This window comes from Pleurodeles waltl, chromosome 3_1 (assembly GCF_031143425.1).
Source record: "Pleurodeles waltl isolate 20211129_DDA chromosome 3_1, aPleWal1.hap1.20221129, whole genome shotgun sequence".
NCBI classification, from domain to species: Eukaryota; Metazoa; Chordata; class Amphibia; order Caudata; family Salamandridae; genus Pleurodeles; species Pleurodeles waltl.
This window is the reverse complement of record NC_090440.1, coordinates 273193913-273218752: the sequence shown is the minus strand read 5'-3', so window position 1 is coordinate 273218752 and position 24840 is coordinate 273193913. Positions and strand designations below refer to the sequence as shown.

At 41.6% G+C, this 24840-nt stretch overlaps 1 protein-coding gene across 2 annotated transcripts in view; it reads left to right on the top strand.

Annotated features, from left to right (window-relative positions):
- Window positions 1-24840, top strand: part of LOC138284024 (threonine--tRNA ligase 1, cytoplasmic-like) — a 221178-nt gene that overhangs the window by 75337 nt on the left and 121001 nt on the right. For both annotated transcript variants that reach the window (XM_069222371.1, XM_069222372.1), the window contains exons 7-10: window positions 6559-6623; window positions 10821-10899; window positions 14287-14433; window positions 20972-21070. In XM_069222371.1, the coding sequence (XP_069078472.1) occupies window positions 6559-6623; window positions 10821-10899; window positions 14287-14433; window positions 20972-21070 (390 nt within the window). The remainder of the gene's footprint in view (window positions 1-6558; window positions 6624-10820; window positions 10900-14286; window positions 14434-20971; window positions 21071-24840) is intronic.

The window sequence follows — 24840 nt, the reverse complement described above, 5'->3', positions numbered from 1 at the left end:
AAGGTCCCAAAACCCCTCAAAATAAACAGTGACTCACAGGTCACCCAACCCCTTCACACAACACCAGTGGGGGGAAGACTAAGCCAGTTCCACAAATCATGGGAGGAAATAACAACAGACACTTGGGTCTTAGCAATTATCCAACATGGTTATTGCATAGAATTTCTCCAACTCCCTCCAAATGTCCCACCGAAAACACACAATATGTCAAAACAGCATATAGACCTTCTAGGACTAGAAGTTCAAGCATTACTGCAAAAAGACGCAATAGAATTAGAACAAAAACACAAAAGAACACAGGAGTTTACTCACTGTACTTTCTAATACCGAAAAAGGACAAAAGTCTGAGACCAATATTAGATCTCAGAACACTAAACACCTACATCAAATCAGACCACTTTCACATGGTCACGTTACAAGACGTAATACCACTACTGAAACAGCAAGACTACATGACAACGTTAGACCTAAAAGACGCGTATTTCCATATACCGATACATCCCTCGCACAGGAAATACCTAAGGTTCGTATTTAAAGGAATACATTACCAATTCAAAGTGCTGCCATTCGGAATAACAACAGCACCAAGAGTCTTTACAAAATGTCTAGCAGTAGTAGCTGCACATATCAGGAGGCAGCAAATACACGTGTTCCCGTACCTAGACGATTGGTTAATCAAAACCAACTCGCTAACAAAGTGTTCGCACCACACAGATTATGTTATACAAACCCTTTACAAACTGGGTTTCTCCATCAACTATGCAAAGTCACACCTTTTGCCGTGTCAAACACAGCAATACTTAGGAGCGACAATCAACACAACAAAAGGGATAGCCACTCCAAGTCCACAAAGGGTTCAAAATTTTCACAAGGTGATAAAAGCTATGTATCCAACACAAAAGATACACGCAAAGATGGTATTAAAACTCCTAGGCATGATGTCCTCATGCATAGCCATTGTCCCAAACGCAAGATTGCACATGCGGCCCTTACAACAGTGCCTAGCATCACAATGGTCACATGCACAGGGTCAACTTCTAGATCTGGTGTTGATAGACTGCCAAACATACATCTCGCTTCTATGGTGGAACAGTACAAATTTAAACAAAGGGCGGCCTTTCCAAGACCCAGTGCCACAATACGTGATAACAACAGATGCTTCCATGACAGGGTGGGGAGCACACCTCAATCAACACAGCATCCAAGGACAATGGGACGTACATCAAAGAAAGTTTCATATAAATCACCTAGAATTGTTAGCAGTATTTCTAGCGTTGAAAGCATTCCAACCAATGATAACCCACAAATACATTCTTGTCAAAACAGACAACATGACGACAATGTATTATTTAAACAAACAGGGGGGAACACACTCGACACAGTTGTGTCTCCTAACACAAAAAATATGGCATTGGGCAATTCACAACCACATTCGCCTAATAGCACAGTTTATTCCAGGGATCCAGAACCACCTAGCAGACAATCTCTCACGGGATCACCAACAGGTCCACGAATGGGAAATTCACCCCCAAATCCTGAACACTTACTTCCAAATTTGGGGAACACCTCAAATAGATCTATTTGCAACAAAAGAAAACGCAAAATGCCAAAACTTCGCATCCAGGTACCCACACCGACAATCTCAAGGCAATGCTCTATGGATGAATTGGTCAGGGATATTTGCGTACGCTTTTCCCCCTCTCCCTCTCCTTCCATATCTAGTAAACAGATTGAGTCAAAACAAACTCAAACTCATACTAATAGCACCAACATGGGCAAGACAACCTTGGTATACCACACTACTAGACCTGTCAGTAGTACCTCATGTCAAACTACCCAACAGGCCAGATCTGTTAACACAACACAAACAACAGATCAGGCATCCAGACTCAGCATCGCTGAATCTAGCAATTTGGCTCCTGAAATCCTAGAATTTGGACACTTGAACCTCACACGAGTGTATGGAGGTCATAAAACAAGCTAGAAGACCATCCACTAGACACTGCTATGCAAGTAAATGGAAAAGATTTGTTTGTTACTGCCATAATAATCAAGTCCAACCATTGCATGCATCTCCAAAAGATGTAGTAGGATATTTACTACATTTACAAAAATCAAATCTGCTTTCTCTTCCATAAAAATACATCTCGCAGCAATATCTGCTTACCTGCAGATTACTCATTCAACTTCCCTATTTAGAATACCTGTCATTAAAGCGTTTATGGAGGGCCTAAAGAGAATTATACCACCAAGGACACCACCTGTTCCTTCATGGAACCTCAACATTGTCTTGACAAGGCTCATGGGTCCACCTTTCGAACCCATGCATTCTTGTGAAATGCAATACTTAATGTGGAAAGTTGCATTTCTCATTGCCATCACATCTCTAAGAAGAGTAAGTGAAATACAGGCGCTTACCATACAAGAACCATTTATTCAAATACACAAAAATAAGGTTGTTCTAAGAACAAATCCAAAATTCTTACCAAAGGTTATCTCACCGTTCCACTTAAACCAAACAGTGGAATTAGCAGTGTTCTTCCCACAGCCAGATTCAATAGCTGAAAGAGCACTACATACATTAGACATCAAGAGAGCACTAATGTACTACATTGATAGGACAAAAGAAATTAGGAAGACAAAACAACTATTTATTGCCTTCCAAAAACCTCATACAGGAAATCCAATTTCAAAACAAGGTATCGCCAGATGGATAGTAAAGTGCATCCAAACCTGCTATCTTAAAGCAAAGAGAGAACTGCCTATTACACCAAAGGCACACTCAACCAGAAAGAAAGGTGCTACTATGGCCTTTCTAGGAAATATTCCAATGACCGAAATATGTAAGGCAGCAACATGGTCTACGCCTCATACATTTACTAAACACTACTGTGTAGATGTGTTATCTGCACAACAGGCCACAGTAGGTCAAGCCGTACTAAGAACTTTATTTCAAACTACTTCCACTCCTACAGGCTGAACCACCGCTTTTGGGGAGATAACTGCTTACTAGTCTATGCACAGCATGTGTATCTGCAGCTACACATGCCACCGAACGGAAAATGTCACTTACCCAGTGTACATCTGTTCGTGGCATTAGTCGCTGCAGATTCACATGCGCCCACCCTCCTCCCCGGGAGCCTGTAGCCGTTTAGAAGTAGATCTTGAACATTTGTACATTTGTAAATATATTACATTAAACCTTCATTTTGTACATACGTATTTATTCCATTGCATGGGCACTATTATTAGCATACACAACTCCTACCTCACCCTCTGCGGGGAAAACAATCTAAGATGGAGTCGACGCCCATGTGCAATGGAACCGAAGTGGGAGGAGTCCCTCGGTCTCGTGACTCGAAAAGACTTCTTCGAAGAAAAACAACTTGTAACACTCCGACCCCACACCAGACGGCGGACTATGCACAGCATGTGAATCTGCAGCGACTAATGCCACGAACAGATGTACACTGGGTAAGTGACATTTTCCATACCCTGCATACAATGAAAACCCATTGCAAGGTGCAGCTCACTTATTGGTTCTGGGTACCTAGTGTTCTTGATGAACCTACAAGCCCTATATATGCCCCCAACCAGAAGAGTACAGCAGAAGTAACAGTATATTGCTTTAAAAAATCTGCCATAGCTGGAAAACGTTCCAGAAGAAAACGTAGACAGAATTTTTTTTCAACTCGATTTCAATATTGTTTTATTTCAGCTGTTACTTTCTGTAGGAAAACCTTGAATGATCTACACAATGACCTCTTGCTTAATTCAGAATGTTGTCTACTTTTCAGAAATGTTTAGCTGTCTGGGATCCACCATTGGTTTCACACCCATTTCTGTCACTAACTGGGAGGAGGCTGAAAGCACAAACAAAAAAAAAATGGGGTATGTCCCAGTAAAATGCCAAACTTGTGTTGCAAATTTTGGTTTTCTGATTCAAGTCTTCCTGTTCCTGAAAGCTGGGAAGATGGTTTTTCTAGCACCACAAACCATTTTTTGATGCCATGTGCAGGGAAAAAAACCACATGCTTTCTTCTGCAGCACTTTTTTCTCATGTTTCCCCCCAAAACATTTTTTAGCTGTATTTTGGCTAATTTCTTGGTCTCCTCCAGGGGGAAACCACAAACTCTGGGTATCTTTAAAATCCCTAGGAAGTTGGAAAAAAAGGACGCAAATTTTGTGTGGATAGCTTATGTGGACAAAATGTTATGAGGGCGTAAGTGCAAACTACCCCAAATAGCAAAAAAAAGGCTCGGCACAGGAGGGGTAAAAGGCCTGGCAGCGAAGGTGTTAAATGTATACAAACTTGTTATGTTAAAGCCAAGGGACCGTTGCCTGTTACCCCTAGAGCACATTCTACAAGGAAAAAGGTGCTACTATGGCCTTTCGTGGAAAGATCCCTATAGCTGACATTTGTAAGGCAGCTACATGATCTACACCACACACATTCACAAAATATAACTGTGTGGATGTAGTTGCTCGCCGACAAGCCAATGTAGGTCAGGCCGTGCTACAAACAATTTTCCAGTCAACTGCAGCTCTTACAGGCTTACCACCGTTTTTAAGGAGGAACTGCTTTACAGTCTGTGCAGGCAGAGCATGGGTATCTACAGCCACAAATGCCATTGAACGGATTAGGTTACTTACACTGTAAGCATCTGTTCATGGCATATAGTGTTGTAGATTCACATTTGCCCTCCCTCCTTCCCAGATGCCTGTGGCTGTTGCAGTTACATTATTTTAGTGTGTGTATGTGTGTACATTACTTTATTGTTTGCGTGTGTGTATATGTGTGTATGTGTATATATATGTGTGTGTGTGTATATGTACAAATGTATTTGTTTCTTGCATGGACATTTTCCTCTCTATTTTCCATCCTTACACTCCTTTCTCACCCACCTGCTGGAAAAAAGTCTAAAAAAAGGAGTCGATGCCCATGTGCATTATCATTGAGAGGGGGAGTCACTCAATCCCAGTCAAACACTTCTTTGAAGAAATGCAGCTTGCCCCCTTCCGGACCCAACACTAGATGGCAGGAGTATATAGAGCATGTGAATCTACAGCACTACATGCCGCGAACAGATGCTTACAGGGTAAGTAACATAATCTTTGTATAACACACTGAGGGCCTGATTACGACTTTGGCTATATTACAAATTCCATTATATCCTATGGAACTTGTAAAACGGCGGGCGGGATATCCATTTGTGAGGGAGTATCCCATCCACCAATGTCGTAATCGGGCCCATTGTGTCCACAGGTTATTGGATATTTTTGATTTCTGTGTCCTTTGCTTCTTTTAGATTCTTGGACCTTTGAAAGTGAGCTATAAAATGCTGATGAGTCTAAAATTTATTTTTCTCTAAGTGAATGTAATTTACATTTTGGGAGAAGGACAGGACAGGCATATTTTAGGTTTTAAAAAAGATAACTGGAATGCGTTTTAAGAGTAAGGGGTGTAAAGGCTGTGGCAAGGAGAGCTGATGGGATGATGAGGGTTCTTTGGTGTCTTACACCAAGTAAAGTATTCCCACAGGTGTGCTGTGAACATAGCACATTCTTTCCATGGATTTGCTCTCTCTAAGATCATAAAGTTCTTCTGTGACATTTTACAGTCGTATAATGTCTGCAGTGTTAGAAAGTAACATCTTTTGTATTGGTGGACTTGGCTTCTTTCACCCATGTTTTATGAGCCCACATTCGCATTGATGAAATAGAAATAAAGTGCTGGAAAATGAGTGGAGCATGCCATTTTCGCATGCTGCGTGCATGATTAACCAATTAGTCTCCACCTTCTCCCTCACACTCAGGCACCCACTGCACAACCCAACTCTGCACCCCCACTGCACAGCTTCAGGCTTCAGCCGTGCCTTGCACTCAGTGAGGCAACTTCTGCACATCCTCAGGTTTGTAGAGTCAAGTTGTGCACCTCTTTGGTAACACTATGCATGCCCAGGGCCACCCTCTGCGCCATCAGGGCTGTGTTTTTCATGCCCTTGGTCATGCTCTTCTTGTCCCCTTCCCTAAACTCCGTATATAGGATGAAAATGGTCTAGCTGTCTGGAGATCTGAAGGAATATATCTAGGACCGAAGAACTGCACCTTCTACTATTCTGCTCCTAGCCGGTGTCTGTGAACAACCTTAGTTTACAGGGTCTTCGATACTTTTCACATCCTTTCCTGGATACTGAAAGTTAGTTGATTGCTGCAAGGACTAGTAGGTAGTACATAGCCACAGAAACTCTGTCCCAAGTCCGACTCTGCAGTATCTTTAGCTTTTGTGAACTGAAGAGACTTATCCTGCAGGGTGTTCAAAGAAACAGTGTGGAGACTCAAACTGTATGGAGCCTGGTGCACCATTAGTTCTGTCAATATGGGGTATTATGGAAGGTTTCTGTATTGGCTTTTATAAATGTATCACTCTTGTATTAGTCCCTCTTTTTGCAAATTGTTTTGTGGGTTCCAGATATTTCTGAGTTCTAAAATGTTTTTTATGGAACCACAATTGGTGTCATTGTGTAATTGATTTATGGTCTCTGCTTTTTCTTGCAGTATAATAAATTTAAATGCCGAATCCTCAATGAGAAGGTTGATACTCCAACAACTACAGTATACAGGTAAAACCTATAATCTGATATGCATTCCATATACTTTAAAATTATGCATTGTTCTTTGTCTTGTGAAGCCAGTTACTTGCACTATAAATACAAATGTTTTCAACATTATATTAAAGGGCACTTCTCTACTTATGGTACCCACTAATCTAAAATAATGACATTTAAAACCCTAATTGTGAGTCCTTGCAAACCAGACATTTTTGATTTAATAGTCATTGCACTAGTAAATCAACCATTCCAAGGAGTTTTCAATATGTAGCAACCTGCTAAGCAAGCAGTTACAAAGCCATTAGGTCTCACTTGTGCAAGAGCAATTGGCTTTGCCAGTATGTTTTAGCCTTATTGTATACCAGTGTGGCTGCTGTTCAGCATGGCTAAAAGTTAGTGGGATAAAAGAGAGTTGTGTGGAGTGTTGTAAAGTGGAGTGTCAGGGAATAGAGTGGAGTGTCATAGATTGGGGTAGAGTAGAGTTGAGCAGCGTGTAGTAACACCGTTGTGGAGGGAATAGATTGTCATAGAGTGGGAGGCTGTAGAGTATTGTGCAGAGGTAATGAGTGTTCTAGAGTGGAGTGGCGTTGAGGCTGTTGTTTAGAGCGGATTACAGTTGTAGATTGGAGTAAAGTGTTGTAGAGTAGATTGTTGTAGAATGAAGTGGCACAAAGTGGAGAAGTGTCATAGCGTGGAGTGCCATACTGTGGCATAGAGTAGAGTGGTGGAGTGGATTAGTGTGTCGTGGAATAAAGTTGCATGGAATGTCGTAGAGGGAGATGCGTAGAGTGTCAGAGTGGAGTAGTGTTGTAGAGTGGAGTACAGTGTCATGCGGTGGGGTAGAATAAATGGAATAGAGCATTCAACAGTGGAGTATTGTGGAGTGGAGTGTTGTAGAATGGAGTGGCATAGAGTGGCCTAGAGTGAAATGGCGTAAAGTATAGATTAGATTGGCGTAGAGTGCAGTGTCATAGAATGCATTGGTTTTGAGTAAAGTGGCGTAGATCGCGTTGGGGTAGAGTGCAGGGACATAGAATAGAGTGGCATGGAGTAGATTGTTTCAGAGTAGAGTTAAGTGGTGTAAAGTGTAGTGGTGCAGATTAGAGTGGAGGGGTGTAGAGTGCAGTGATGCTGAAAAGATTGGCATGGAATGTAGTGGTATAGAGTGATATAGCGTTAAGTGCATTGGAATAGAGTGCAGTGGAGCAGAGGAGAGTGGTATAGAGTTCAGTGGCAGAAGGTGCAGTCTTGCAGAGTATAGTGTTGTAGAGTGCATTGGTGTAGAGTGGCATACAGAAGCATGGTGTAGAGTTCAGTGGTGCAGAGTAGAATAAAGTGGAGTAGAATGCATAGCGTGCAGTGGCATACAGTAGAGAGTTTTAGAGTCTAGTTGTGTAGAGTACTTGGCTTAGAGTGCATTGACTTTGGCTAAAGTGATGTAGGGTGCATTGACATGGAGCGCAGTGACGTACAGTGCATTGGTTAGAGTTAACTGCAGTGGCATAGAGTAGAGTGGTGCAGCATAGATTATAGTGGTGTGGAGTGGCACAGTAGAGTGGAGTCGTGTGTGGTAGAGTGGAGTGCTGCATGGTAGAGTGGAGTCGCATTGAGTACAGCAGTGCACTACAATATAGTTTTAGAGGTGTAGAGTGATGTCATGTAGAGTAGTACAGTCTTATAGATAAAAGTATACAGTGCACAAACAATGTGTGAAACTGTCGCCACCTATTGTGTTAATTTTGTATTATCTTATTTAAATATTTGTTACCACAACAATTCAGAATTACCCCAAAATTTGCTTCATTTGCACTTCCCTAGATCTGATATTATCTGAAATATCTGCACAATCTATTTACAGACATTTAAATATTGTTGTGCGCAAGAAAAAAATAAGCTCGTACAGACATCCATCCAGCACAACCCCAGTACCCAGCATGAATGTCACATAAATCCTCTCACTTTGAAGTCAGAGACAGAAAGTTAAACACCAAGCTGCCTTTGAAGACAGAGCCTGACATTTGACCTCTATCTTTGAATGTACAGCAAATGTGACAAGCTAAGATCAAGATTTAAAGGCCTGTTTACAGACATCGATCACTGGTGGAAGGATACTGTAAATAGGTTCTGAGCTACGGGAGGGTCAAACAGAAGCCTGATAGCCTAAAACAAATAAAGCCAGCAAATAGAAAGCAAATGTAAGTTACAAAACACAAAGTTAATGGTAAGCAGTGGGCCAAATGCATTCTCAGGAAGCTTTCTGAATGTCCCCAAGATGTCATTAGCAAACTAGACTGTTGCACTATCTGGTAGACTTCGACCAAAAAAGGGTGCCTGCCTATCCAACCTCATGGTAATGTTCTGTGCATGGTTGTTAAACATCAGTTACAGCATTGGGTTGTGGTTAAAGTTTTCATAACTGACTTTGGGCCTGATTTAGAGGTTTGCGGATGGGGTTACTCTGTCAAAAATATGACGGATATTACGGCCGCCATCCTGCAATCCCATTGTATCCTATGGGAAGCGTAACATGGTGGATGGGATATCTGTCACATTTATGACGGAGTAACCCATCAGCCAAACTCTGAAGCAGGCCCTTGGTTTCTTGAAATCCTCTGTGGTGAAATGCAGGTATGGATACAACTTCAGTAGCAGACTGTAAGTGTGGCTATTTCTCCTATAATGACAGTGTCATTGTGAATTTTAAACTGACACAATCGCCAGTATAATACAATCTCAAAACTCACCACACGTTATTAATTCTCTATTTAACCTTAGCTAAACTGCCAGTACCTTGCTGTGATGAAAGGCCTTATAACTGATTGTGATCGAGACAAAAGCTACAATAACTAAGTTGAACTCCAGTGAACTGGTTTTCTGTATCACCTAGATAGACCTGTGTTAATGTTCCCTTGGTGGATTAACTGTGGCTCCAGTGAGTTAGTCCTCTGTTGCTCCTGGGCAGACTCCTTACAACTTTACTTTGATGGCTCTATGGTGTCTCCAATTAGCTCATCCTCTGTAGGACCTCGGTAGACTCCATGTAGCACTCATTTGGGCCTATCCTGCCTTTAATGAGGCAATCCTCTGTTGCTCCAAGGTAGATGTGAGTCAGCACTCACTTAATGCTGTCTCAATTGGGTTGGATTTCTGATGCTACTGACTGAACTTCATATACCCCAGAGGTCCCAACTGAAACACTTCAGTGGTTCATGCAGCACCGTCTGTCCTAAAGTTGATAAGAATCTGTATGCGCAGTGGCATTTTTTTCTCACAGTTGTCAATACTCTCCATGCTTATGTGCAGCAAAATTAGGCACCCTCTACTTTCCACCAGGTCATTCAAACTTCACCTACTTCATCCTACAAATCGCTTATTGGCCAAACTGCAAACATCACTGTTTTAGGCCTTGCACTCCCAAAGGTGTGCTTTAAGCCTTGCCTTTGGTACGAAGCTGTATGTAAATTCTGAGGTCTGACCAACCAGAAAGAACTTTATGCTTCCAAATTGGTTTTGGAAGCACTGTGTATATACATCAGTACACTACAATACAACTTACCCCAACTAGCATTGTTCTCGAAATTAGATTTTGGCTAAAGCACAGCTATCTCCTTATGAAAGTGTTTAAGACCTTGACATTTGTGACTGTGGATAGGAGCAACATGAGTGGCACTAAAAGCCCAGATACCGCCCCCCCCATATTGAGATTGATGTTCTGTCATCGAACTGTGTGTGGCATAAGTCCCATTAATAGCTTGTAAATGTGACTGGTGTCCTTGTGAGCATGGGTGAAGCCCTGGTATTAACCAAAAGTAATGCTGCATAGTTGCTAAAACCCCAATAAAGGATTTATGAGCCGTCATAATGACAGTCCAGCACTAAACATACACCTTTAAAAATGTTTTATGTGTTTTTATGAAACAACAGTAAAGTTTAGATGTATTTAAAAGATCATTTGTTTGGTGCAGTATTTTGATCTCAGCGTTAGGTCATAGATCAGAAGTGGACCTTTCCAGCAACAAAGGACAGTCTGCAACTAGTAACTCCTTATGTTTCCATTTTCATAGAGGTATACAGAGGGGACCACAGTGTTGTAGGCTGTTTTCAGCATCTATGCAGTACCTGTATTTTGAACCCAAATACACACTAGTCTTAATTTTGTGGATTTGGTTGCCTTTTACTTTTATATATACATTGTGTTTTATGTTATAGGTGTGGTCCTTTGATTGACCTTTGCAGAGGTCCCCATGTGAGACATACTGGAAAAATTAAAGCTTTCAAAATTTATAAGGTAAAGGTATTGATTTAATGATAAATTGTTGATGTACATATTTGCTTCAAGTATTAAATGAGATTTTTGTTTGTCAAAAGGCAGGGTAAAGAACAAAATGTATGGTTCCTAATACCAGCTTCCACTCGGTTAATTAAGCAAGGGGATGGTAGAGTTGTGTGTTTTTTTTAACGCACAAGCTTCCATTTGAGCAACATGAATGCATTTTCTAAATCTAAAGAGGAAAGTTGTTGTTTGTCAAAACCTTTTTAAAATATGTGGTCAACCAATGAATGTATATATGTATAATAGGATTGCATATCTTTGACCTAATGATTAAAATGCAGATTACTTTAAATGTAACCATCCATTTTCCAAATGGATTGTATGCCGCTTTAGGAAACTGGGTTGCAGTAGTCCGCCCTGCCACCCCCCACCCCACGTTTTGGGATTTGATTCAACTTTGACTAAAGTGCACTGGGTTCCTACTAAGCAGTGCCAGTGTTCCTTCCCCATATACAAGACCCCTGGTCACTTGATCACCAAGTGGCCAGGCCTTTAGCACCTCTGTTATCCCCTAGTAAGTGGCACCTCTGGTACCCAGGGCATAGGTACTAAAGAGGGTTTGTAAGCTCTGCAGCATAACTTGTGCTACTCTAAGGGACCCAGCACCAACCTCATGCATGCTGCCAATGCAGGTTGCGTGACAAGGTGCTCCAAAATGTGAAAACATGACATGGCACACAGCCTGTGTGCCCTGTCCCTTAACACTGCATTTAATATTTGTAAGTCACCTTTACAGCAGGCCTTCCAGCCCTAAGGTGCAGGGTGCATTATATTACTTGTGGAGATAACTACAAGAACAGATATGCCCCGCTATGTCTCTGTCGACTCTTAGACATAGTAAGTGAACAGGGAAGTCATTATAATGTGCATATGCTGGACACTGGATAATACGAGATCCCCAGCTACATGATGGCTTTACTGAATCTAGGGATGTTTGATAAAAAAAAATCTCATATTAAAAAGCCCTCACTCTGAAAACCTGACGACTACCGGTTTGCTGACTGACCAGTTTTAGCCAGCCTGCCACCAACTGACAGGTTTCTGCCCCCCAAGCATGAGACCCTTTGGTCTCGGGAGGTCAGGAACAAAGCCTACTCTGGCAGGGGTGTTATACACACCTCCCAACAGGATGACCTGCAAATCTGCGTTCTAAGGAAAGAGGCTTCAAAGGAGCACACTGCCTTTGGTACACACATCTGGCTTCCCTCAGAAAGGAGATGCCCCCCCCCCCCCCCCCCCAATACCCCATCCCAGGGCCCCTTTGGTATCTGGACAGGCAGGAAAATTAGCTATGCATTAGGTGTGTTGCACTGCCAGGCTGGATACACCTCTGCAGGTGACCGGCCTGACATGAACACAACTTTAGGAATTACACCATCTTGTGTCTGGTGGAATTAGGAATTCTGGGATGGGGTGATTTCACCCCCCCCCCCCCCATTGGAAGTGCTTATCTGGGGGGTGTAGTGACCCTCCGAGGTAAGTAGCCCATTGTCTACTACCCTTCACTCCCTTCAGCGCCCCTAAATTGAGTATTTAGGGGATCTCCTGAATACCAGGACTTCAGATCTTCTCTGGACACAGAAGAAGGAGTGGGCACAAAGCCTGCTGAACCGAGGAGCACGACAGACTTGGCACTAATACTGCCAGCCTGCCTGCTGCACCCGACCCTTGTGGAGCAACTGACCTGCTCTGCCTCTGCAGCCTCCAAGAAACCAGATGAGCCGCCAGGGCTTCACAGATTGCCAAGAAGTACTCCCTTGAGCAGAGGAGTTGCTCTCAGGCAACAAAAGAAGAATTACGAGGATCCTGGACTGCCAAAACCCAGCATTGACATCACCACTGCACTTCAGCCTTCTAGCCTGAGCTGAAATGGGCCAATGGCGTCAAAGTGGTTCCCAGGCCACCTTGAGTTTTCCCACTGTGGACTTCCCAACAGCATCTGCAGCCTCTGTCTGCAGACCCCCCCCTTCACCGCGATCACCTCCGGTGATGGAGACCCAACAGTCCACTGCACCTCTGCTCCTGGATGCCCCAAACCGAGGAGAAGAGGGACACTGGTGTCCCTGTGTCTTTGAGACTTCGGAGACCTGAGCCCACTTGTTGCTTCTGTTGGACTGGATCCTGCAGCCTGTATTTGTGGGCCCCCTCTACTGACAGCCACTGGTGACGGAAACCTGCCTGTCCAAACCACCTCTGCATCTGGACACCCCGGACCCTAAAGAACAGGCCACTGGTGCCCCTTCGTCCCCAAGCATCACAAGAACTCAACGTCTTGGTGGTTCACCCGGGCTGGACTCCCATTCCACCGCTGCAGCATCTTTTTGACCTGACCAATCCCCATTCATGCCCCAGAGCCTACTGAGGTGACCTGTTGGTGTGGCCTTGGACCTCGCCCCATATTCACCTTCAGTCCTGGAGAAAAGTCCTGTAAGTTGCTGTGGAGTACCTGTTTGTCATACATATTTTCTGACCCATAGGGTAACATTGTGGCTACAGAAAAATGCACTGTTGACTTTTGAAAACTGTAAAAATTCATATCTCGAAAAGTACACACCTTATTCCGATGGTCTTGGTATCTAAATTTATATAAAAATGTGTGTTATTTTTTGGAATTGGTTTCGGATTTCTTTGAGTGTGTGTCTCACTTACTGCCTATATGTGTGCCTTACATGCTTAGCACTAATCTCTGATATACCTAACTACTCGCCCACACTACCACAAAAGAGAGCATTTGTGGTGTAATTTGTGCCTCTGGAATTCCTCTGGGGTTTGCTTGGACTGTTTACACAGTGTGCCTGTTTTTGGTCCACTATATAAAGAGCCAGTTTCCTACACCTGCTCAAAGTTGAAAGACTCCAAGCTTCGCCCAAAGCTAGCCTCCCTTCCATGGTGTCCCAGCACTAGCATTGAAGAGGGAAGAACTGTTGACTTTACTCTGCATCCTAAATAACATTAAGGCTAGGGCAGATAGGTTAACACGTTTTCAAGTCGCCAGAAAGGTACTCTTACAGTATTTCTAATACCATGCTGCAGTTTGTGAAGTTTATTTTTCATCAGCAGCAGTTAATTGCATGTTATAATTGTTTATAAATAGTTGTCATAAATATTCCTCAGTATAATATTATGAGGCATTAGAAGAAACACTGCCTGTAGACTGGCGTTTACTGATCTGTTTTATAAAATTAAAGTTTTCTTTCGTTGATGGTCAAACATTGATGATTAATGCCATGTGTTGGCCATTTATGTAAAGGGGTCACTTTTGTAGACTTGTAGCATAGATAAGAAACAGCATGGAATGAATTTGAATTTAAAAGCTGCATCTGTAATATGTTTTTTTATTAGAATTCTTCTACATACTGGGAGGGGAAGGCGGACATGGAGACTCTGCAGAGAATCTATGGGATATCCTTTCCCGATACAAAGATGATGAAGGAATGGGAAAAATTTCAGGAAGAAGCCAGAAATCGGGATCATCGGAAAATTGGAAGGGTAAGTATATGCGGTGCTTAATATTGTTGTCTTGAAAGAACGTAGTCAATTTTCAGAATGCTACTCAACGCTATATATTCACTGTTTGCAAAGAGTGCCCTCCTGGAATGTAAGTGTTAAAACAAATCATAATTTTCTATAGGGTGGTACTTGGTTGATTAAACTAATAAATTTAGCATTGCACCCAGTTTGGATGATCTGGTATATGTGTGTTTTGTATGTCAGTGTCCTGTGTCAGAAGGATAGTAATCAGAAAATTCCAAAAGAAACATTGCTCATGAAAAAGAGGCTCTTCCGTAAAAGCATCTAGTAGTGTCATTGTCTCCTCGACTAGGGCAATCTGGCAGGTGCAATTGATAAAAACAACAAATGAAAACCGTTTTTGTGTCTCAAATGTTTTCCAGCACTTTTCTTATATTACTTTTGACTATGTAATTTCATCTAAGAAAAACTTTCTCAGAAATTTGTCTCATCCTGCCATTTCACTTTTGAAATTAGAACACGTGGCATACCTGAGATTACCTCAGAAGTTGTCAACGTCTCTAAATACAGTGTCTAAAGAACATCACAGTAAGAAAGAAAATGCAGCATACTGCATCATGAGGCATTATCAATATCATAGGAACAAAATACATCCTTTAAGTAAACTGGATAATTGGAACCCTTACTAACTCTTCCAGAATAGCCTCTACTCTAAAACGTGTCTGTAGGATTCCAGGCTCATTATTCTTGACAAGGGTCAGGTTCTCTCCCAAACCTGTAACCCCTTTGAAAGGTAAATAAGGACTGACAAAGCTTCTTTGAATTTCAGTATGCCCACAATTCGAAAGACAATTCCACATATGTATGGGTTTCGTACTTTTATTGGATCTCAGACTGATTTGCACTCTTTTTCAACTTTTTTAAGTATCACAGCTATTAAATCACAATTGCTGATCCAAATTACAAAATCCTTCATTATGGCCCACGTCAGCACTATTTTGTCAATTAAAACTATTGAAATCCAGAAGTCAATAGTAGTCATTGGCGAATCTGTCCAATATAAGGTAATTCCAATTCCTAAGGGATAATATACATCAAAGTTGGCAAAAGAGTGCCCTGTAACATGTAGATTAATCTCTTTTACTCCCACTGGATGTTGGTGCTTTTAGACCCCCAAAACCCTACAACCCCACTTAACTTGTTCTAGCCATTGAGTAACCAAAAATGTTCCAACCGTCTTAACAGGACCATTTTTCCTTGATCTTTTGGCTTCTTCTGGAAGCTGTGTAAATAACACATACTGTGTATTTTGGAATCCTCTCTGTGTGCGTGAGATGAGAAATGCCTCATGTTGAGACAGCTGTTAATTGTTGGAGAGTGCATGCGCTTTGAATAAGGTACAACTCCAAAAAATTAGCATACAAATTGAACAGGAAGGGTACCAGTACGCATTGGTACTTTAAAAGTGTAAAAACATTATACTCTTTCTCTTGAAAGCCATTCTGTTCCTATATACAACCAGTATCCCTGAAATTGAATGTGGATATACTCCTTTCTGTACTATAAAAACACAATATCATTTGATTACCACTATAAAATGCAGCCTTCAGATCCATAAAAATATAGATCTTCCCAGATTTTGGTATAACATATCTTGCAAAAATTAAGTAGAGATATAGACAATAAAACCATTCTGTTCTTGTCCATCTCTCAGGCCTGGGTGATGCAGCCTTGTAACTGCCCTGTGGTATTAAAATGGGAGATGGGCAATTAACAGGTAGGATCACTTCTGAACCTTTTCTTAAAAATTGAAATGACCGATTCCATACTTGCCTTCGGGATCATGCCACTTTTCAATATAATGGGTCAAAAATGGTACCCAGAGCTGATTAAAAACTGATAAGCCTTAATTAGAACTTCATTAACACCAGAGCCTAGGTTATAGATATTCACTACCCTGATGTGCGCTAAAGTACACCTTTACAAGAGTGTAAACTGGGTCAGTGCACTTCATTGCAATGAACATGCTGTCCCCAGCATGCCCCATAAACCTTGCACTGGCCTGCTTTTGAAAAGTGAAAATGGGGGAGGGTGGCGAGCCCCCTGTAAGTAGGTGCATTGTGTCATTACACCTGCCTGCATGAGGATGTCTGCCCTCTACCCCCCCCCCCGACCCCCCCCACCCCCTTAAAGGGGTCCAGGGGTGCCCTGGCAGTTCCTTTGCCTCTGCGCCCAAGTCTGTAATTCGGCCCCCACCATTAGGCCCATCACCACTGAAAAAGGTTAAATTGACGTTAATATTAGTGTTATATATAGTTATATATATATATATAAAATGATTACCCAGTGGTGGTCGCCACTAAGTAGTTGTAGTTAGGACCTTTTTTTCTACAGAAAGTGTTTTTTTTTTGGCTAATAACTTTGGTGCCGTTTAATGAATCGTCCTAGAAAATACAACGCTCACTTCAGTGTCTCTCTGGAAAGTTTCTGGGTGATCCGTCAAGCGGGGCGAGAAAAAGGGGGGGGTCCCAAAACTTTTTCCTCATGCATTTTTCCATAGGGATTTTGAACAGGAATAGCTCCCAAACTATTGGACGGAATTACACCAAATTTGGCAGAAAGGTAGATCTTGGTCCAGAAAGCGACCTATTTGTTATTTTATGTAAATCCGTTCAATAGTTTTTGAGAAATTCCAAAATTGTATATATAGGGATGCGAAGGCTCCACAAACCTTCCCGATCTCGTGCTGAGATCTGAGTGGTTGCCAACATTTCATCAAGGAAGTGTTGGCAGTCATATTGGGCCCAAAACATTTTTTTTTTAAAAGAAAAGGGGCCAGGGTATGAATACCCTGACCCCTTAGCTCTGGTGCTGGGGTCCCAGGGGTATGTCCCAGAGCAGAAAAGCATTTTTTTAAAAAAAATGTTTGGCTCGATTTGCAGCAGGTTTGCAGATGTGACTTTTTTTTTTTTTTAATAAAAAGCACATGCTACCGTGCTTGTTTCACTAAAGCCCCCAGGTGGGCCAGTTCCCGTGGCATTTTAATTTTGAACCCCATAATGGGATGGAAGAGAGAGAGAGGGAGGGAATTTGTCATTGCAATGGTTTCTCCATACAGTAACTTCAAAGAGTAAGACTAGTAGGATGTTTGGGACGAATGTTATAGTTACGTTTGGATGCAGATTGGAACAGAGTCACTTGTGGCCTAATGGTCAAGGTCTTGTGCTGTCACTCAGTAGGCTAAAGGTTCAAATCCTAGTATCGCTTGGCAGTATGTTTGTTTATTTACTAAGTGTTTTGACTGTTAAGCCTTCTCACTGATGGAACAATCACGCTTCTTTCCAATCACATATGTGGGTTGACTGTCATAGGTATGTCTGGAAGCATCACTGTAAGGAGTCACCTATGGCCTAAAGGTTAAGGTTACAGTCCCTCACTCTGAAAGTTGAGGGTTCTACTTAGATGTGTGCATGGTCATTTTTCTTCTTTAATTTCCACTCACAGATCCACTCAGACCCTCGTCCACCCACTCACAGACCCACTCAGACCCTTGTGCAACCACTCACAGCCCCACTCTGACCCTCACACACCCACTCACAGACCCACTGAAACCCTCACGCACCCACTCAGACACTGACGCCCCTACTCACAGACCCCCTAAGACACTGATGCACCCACTCTCACAAACAGGTACAGCTTCTCACACCCAGAGAGGTGGGCCGCAGCCAACTCCCACCGTGCACAGCCAGATGCTGGGCGCAGCATGGGGTTGGGTGGTTAGAGGTGTTGGCTGCAGAATAACCCCAGGCACACACAGCCAAAGGCCGTGCGTGGCGTGGGGTTCGGTGTCAGGGCCTCATGCCCTAAGGTAACTATAGCTTGCGCCCTCGCCATGCACTGCGCATCATTCATAATATCAATGTAATAGTTGCAGTAAAAAATGTTAAGAAAAAACTGTGCATGGTGGGGGTGCGGGTTATAGCTACCTTAGGGCACGAGTTATAATAACTTGTGATAACTTTGACTAGAACAGGTGAATTTCGGTGGCTTTGCACGTTTAAAATGTGAGCCTAACTATAACGTCCCTGTAACCTTTGTTTTTTTAAGTGATTTATTAATGTGTAGAAATTCACCATTTGCAGTTTACTGAACTAATTATAACTTGCGCCCAGATACACACTGTTTATGACCTCACATATTATAAGACTTGTCATTCAACATGTCATGAGTGATGTAATATGCATCATTGATGACATCACTAATGATATCTCAAATAATTACCCGTTTACATGCGACCATGCCCCCTGCAAATGAAAGAATGCCCAAGTGAAGGAACGTCCGGTACATGTGCACAAGGGCCTCGCAAGTATCTGGGGCCCGTTCTATAATGCCGAAGTGTCACGAGGATGCAAAAAGCAGATCCACAACCCATTGCACCCCTGGGACACTTATGATAATATGGCCTCTGTTGTCTGCATGTTAACTACTGTTTTGTTAATGTGCTGTTGCACTCTCTGTAAACCTTTTTAACGCTCACAGATGTACAGATCTTACATTAAAAAAAGTACATTGGGGAAGACAACAGAGGTAGCCTGCTGGAGTACCATGGACCACTGTGCGGTGTAGCTGAAGCCATCTCTGGGACAGTTCTCCCTTTGTTGATCAGATACCACTCCAACTCAGTTGTCAGTAACACACCATTGATGCAGATGATTGTGACTCAGTTAGAAAGGGGCACCCGTTTTATACCAACTGCTAATTGAGCTCTGTAATGAGTCTCAGAACTCCTCTTGCTAATCAGAAAGACTTTTCTGACTTACGAAGGGGATTTTGAACATCAGAGTCATGCAAAGTCAAAAGTATGCTCAAAGCTATGACCATTTATTGACCTGTGTTCGAGCACATACGATGCTCTCAATCAACCAGCCACAGATGGCTACTCTGTTCATGTGTAGCAAAGGTCAGCTTCTAGGGAGAGCAGTGGCACTGCAGTAACCTGCAAAATAGGATTCTGTACAGATTTGCTAAAAGTGAATCATGGAGATTAAGGAAACATTGTTTTGCAGAAAATCTGGTTGTTAGCCGACTAGCTTTGGTTATAATTTCTTAACTAGTGCATACATTGATTCTGGTTTATTTAATGCTAGTTACTAATCTGTCTGCGAAATTGCAAATCAACCAAATAAACCTCAGAATCCACTTTGAGTTGAACACTGAGTCATAAGAAGGCATATGCTTGAATGACCAGTCTACTGTGCCAAACAAAGTGACTGGTTTGCAGATTATTGATTACTTGGGTGATAAATACTGCTGCAGGGTTGCATTGTTCTATTCACCACACCTCAAAAACTCTGTGGAGGACATAAAAAGATGACAGTTGCATTCCTTTCTAACATCTGAATATTGGTACCACTAACTGATCTACTATGGCTTGCCTGGATCAGCCACGGAGTTTGCACAGCTCCCATGGCTAGTGTTCTACCAAGCTACTAGTGCGCCAGGTTACTGGAGGGCTTGACCATTTAAATAACTGGAAACGTCATTTCAATTTGGATAAAAATGTACATAGTTCTATTACCTTAACTCGTTTACTTTATGATGAGCCACAATTTTAAGATCCAAGCTTTTGTGCTTGTCTGTGCCATATTTAAGAATGACCGTTTCCTATTTCATCGTGATTCTCTGCTGCATCTCACTGAAGTTGTAATACTGTAAATGATTTTTTAGCACATATAATTTTCCATGAAATATTTTTAAGTATGTGATACTAACAGATGTATTTTCCATCGTTGTGTAATTTTTCCATCGAATATTGTAAATTAGTCTACATTGATATTGCGCTAGTCAAACTGTGGTTTAGGTGACTTTCATATTTAGCTTCAGTGTCAAAGAACAAGTGATGATACCATCACTCTTGAAAGGAATATTTGGGACTGTAGCCTAAACCATCTTTGAATGGAGTATTTACCTTTCTAGGTTTATGACCTGTTGATGGCTCACTCATATTTCATTTTGATGAGGAATGTTTAAAAAAGTTTTAACTCAATCGAAATGTGGGTTTGTACTTAAGTGAGCAGTCTGAATTGTGCTTTTCCACTAATTCTGGAAGTTGTTCTCGGAGTCTGAGTCGTGCTTTGTTACTGTGTATTGTGTAACGTTTTCTGGTCTATTCCTAGAAATGTGTTGCACCTATTGGTGGATGTGAATGTTGAGCATTGTATTAGAATGCAGAAACAATATGATGTCATATTAGAAGGTATTGGGCCTATCGTAGTAATTGAACTATGTTATATTTTCATCAGGGACACATGTGGCTGAAGGGCTTAACAGTTTTCATACAAATCTCTTGGATGGTGGGATGTCCTTGGCATGGCGGTTAGATTTAGATTGTTCACAGTGTTGCTGACTATGTGGTATATCTTTGTGTTGGATACATCCACCTGTTTTTGGTGTGAGTGTAATGTTCTGTCTAATGTGCTACGTTGTGTCTGCTTGTCAGTAGATCTTGTTTCTTGCTTGTGAACTAAACATCTGTTCTTTCCTTTGGATGGTGTAGGAGCAGGAGCTATTCTTCTTCCATGACCTCAGCCCAGGAAGCTGCTTCTTTCTTCCCAGAGGTGCCTTTCTCTATAATACACTTATCGATTTTATAAAGGTAAGTTGTATTGTACAGGAGTAGTTTGCTTGACTGCCAGGCTAAATATGTGTACAAAAATATTTGTTTGCCTTTCTATTGACCGCTAGTCATGATTAGCTTTTTAAAGAATATATTCTATTCTTTTAGGCTTTGAATGAGTTATAACTAACTCATAATTGAGTGTAGTAGCATAGGAATTGCATCATTGTGGAACTGTGGTGAAAAGGGAGGCTGCAGTGATAGGTAGCAAACTAGAACTGAACATTACTCATAAGAAACGTTCACGGTGCAAGCTGTCATTCATGGCCTGTCCTAACTCCATTGATGAGGTATATAAATAAGAAGTGTTGTGCCAAACAATCATGTGTTCACTCTGGCCCGGCTTAGTAACATCTCAGTCCTCGAAGTATGAGGCGCATCAAACAGTGAAAAAGACGACGAGTAGAAAAAAGTTCTTCATCTACATTCAGCAATATAGACATAAGGGTTTTCTTCAAATTCTACATTGTTCTCACCAAGAATGATAACAATACAATGTCCTGTTTGATCAAAAAACCCTCACCAATTCATTACATTTAAGAGTAATTCATTATCCTGACCCATCCATCCCTGCTCCCCATAACCCTAGGCTTCACAATGTGATATCAACAGCAACTTTGTCCCACCAGTCTTTCTGTGTAGCTTAGGAAACACTTAAAAGTTCTTACTGTTTTCATTGTCCTGCTGTTAAGAATGTTGCATAGTATACTAATATAAATATTCTGTAATGCATTTTGTCATTGTGAAGATCATCATAATGTGAGGCTTGATGAGACTAAGTTACTTTGCAAACTGTTGCCAAGTCAGCCCCTACAGTTTGATGATGTGTTACTAAATGGAGAGTAATGTTTGCAATGACCACCTGAGTTTTATCATCCAAATATGACAGCAGAATCTGCCTTTTGTATGTTCTAGCATACAAATCATATTTATTGACTGATAGAAAATATGTGTATAGGGGAGCAGATCTATCAAGGTTTATGGATTGCTATTTTCTGGTGGAGCATCCTGTGGGGCTTATGGGCTTTGTTGATCACCCCTGATTTTGCAAAACAATGAGTACAAAGCAACAGTAAGTCATCTAAAGCATCCTAGAAAATCCCAGTGCGTTGAATATGGCAGCCATCATTAAAATAAAAGAGACATCAACCGCAGGCATTGTGATTTATTCAGGGCACACCCCTACTCTGAGAGAACTCAACTATTAGGCACTATGGTTCATAATTTGAATGTACCTAAGCTATCCACTGCTTATAGATTTAGTTTGGAAATCCTCTGTTGTACCTAGGGGAAGTTTCTGGAGTGACAGCATTACCACACTGGACAATCTTCCATCCTGGACTTCTTGACAATCCTGTTGGTGTGGTAATGGATTGGTTCCCCAAAAAGATGATCTACTGACACGAGAACAATTGTGCCTGGGACCTTCCCTGCCATATCTAGAAACTACTAAGAGTGTATGTTGCATTGTTGGAGGAAGGGGTAGTAGGGAACTGGAAAAAATAAGCATAAAGAAGAGAAGGCCTGCCATGTAAAAGAGAAGAAATTGCAACTGAAAAATAGGTTTCTAGCTGGGAGAAAAAATTCAAAACACTTCAGCAAGGGTTCTATTAGAGGACTGACATACAGCTTGTTCAGGAGGGGAATGACTGTAGAAAGAAAATACTGTGGAGGGAGAGTTATACGGTTCTTGGGTTGCTGGAGGTTTGCAGGCATGGCAGTCAGTCTGTAACGTTATTCACCTGCATTAAGCCTTCTTACTAGATCATCTTGGATGCCACCGTCTGTAAGAAAAATTACTTTAGCAATATTTGTAAAGGAAAGTCTTCCCTAAGCCAAGCTCACAACTGCCACACCTTCTTTTATGATGGATAGAGATTTGAGGACTATGTTTACACTATTTTAGGAAGATATAAATAAGTAAAAGTATGTCAGTACCTGCACAGTTAAATGTTTGTTCATGGCATAACTTATTGAGTCCCATCTAGAATGGCCTTTTAATTATCTGCGTAATGTATACATACGCAATAAATGAAAATATTTTAAAAAGCGTGAATGTTTTTATCTGACAAGAGTGCCTTAGTCCCATTCACAAGATTCTTAATAGAAAAGTGAACCCCGCATGCACTGAAATGAAAAATGTGTTCAAGCACAAAACACAATTTTGATTTGTGGAAATCTTTGACTATTCTGGATCACCCACTATATCATTTAAGTGGAACTAGAAACTAGGCTCCTATCAAGCTCTTTAAATTCTTTCTTTTGAATAGAATACCCCGGCTGATAGGTTGATATAAACAAGGATACAAGAAGCCATATGTGCGCTACCCAGTACAGAAACAGTACTTATTATATTATGTATATTGTAACTGAAAACTATTGTCAGATTTCAATGAGCAAAGATCTTATTTTGGAAAGGCTTCACGGATACTTAATTATTGGAAGCTATTATAGAGTTCCTGGTTCTACTAGATGGCAAAACACACAATTAGTACATAGTATTTATTTAGTATTTTTCATTAAATATATTTATAAAGGTTGGAGCTAACCACATGGTTAAACAAGCTTATCACAATTAACAGAATGTAATCGAGATAAGAGAAGGTTATGGTAACTGTTAAACCAGGCATCCTTGGCATGGTTTCCCCTGTCTTTTTGCCTTTGCTTCCTGTATTTTTGACTGTGTGCTGGATTTTGTTTTTGCTGGTGTTGGTGCTCTGGGCACTTTACCACTGCTGACCAGTGCAAGTGCTCTCTATGTAAATTGTGAGTATGATTTTGTTATCCCTGGTTGGCATATTTGATTTACTAGTAAGTCCCTAGTAAAGTGCACTAAGGTGCCTAGGGCATGTAAATCAAATGCTACTAGTGGGCCTGCAGCACTGATTGTGCCACCCACATGAGTAGTGCAGTGTATTTAAAAAGTAGGACATATACTGGTGTGTTTTACATACCCAGATAGTGAAATACTGCCAAATTCGGTTTTCACTTTTGCAAGGCCTATCTCGCCCATAGGTTAACATGGGGTTTACCTTCAAAAACCCAAGTGTAATTTCCCAGGGGGAGCAGATAGAGATATCGCGTTTGGGATCTCTGAACTCACAATTTAAAAGTATATCTTTTGGTATAGTTGTTTTTTAGATTGTGAAGTTGAAAATGCCACTTTTAAAAAGTGGGCATTTTCCTGCTTAACCATTCTGTGCCTCTGTTTAGCTGCTGAATCCATGTCTGGGTCAGACTGACAGTTGGGCTGTTTGTGAATTCCCTCTAGACAGTAACACAAGTGAGCTGAGGTGTGTTCTGCATAATCTGATGGATCTTGCTGGACTAGAGTGGGAGGGAGGAGCGGACACCTGGACTTGAGAAAGGGTTTTGCCTGACCTCACACAATACAGTCTCCAACCACTTAGAGTGTGGCTGGGGCATGGCAAGGAAGAGGCAGGGTTTGTGCACTACAAAGACTTTCCTTTGACATTTGCCTACTTCAAAGGCAGAAATGTGTATTGAACTGCTGACCCTACAATTTTAGAATACTTCTCGATTAAGAGTAACCTCTGCCAAGTAGAAGAGCTGAAGAGCTGCGAGGAGGAGTACTGCCCTTTTGCAGTGTGTGCTTTACAGGGTTGGCCTGCAATTGCTGCTTCTGCCTTAGAGAGGACAATACTGGACTTTGCTGTGTATCCTGCTTGGTAAGTTTCTCCAAGGGCTTGGATTGAGCTTGCCTTCTTTAAGAAGTTAAGAATCAAAGA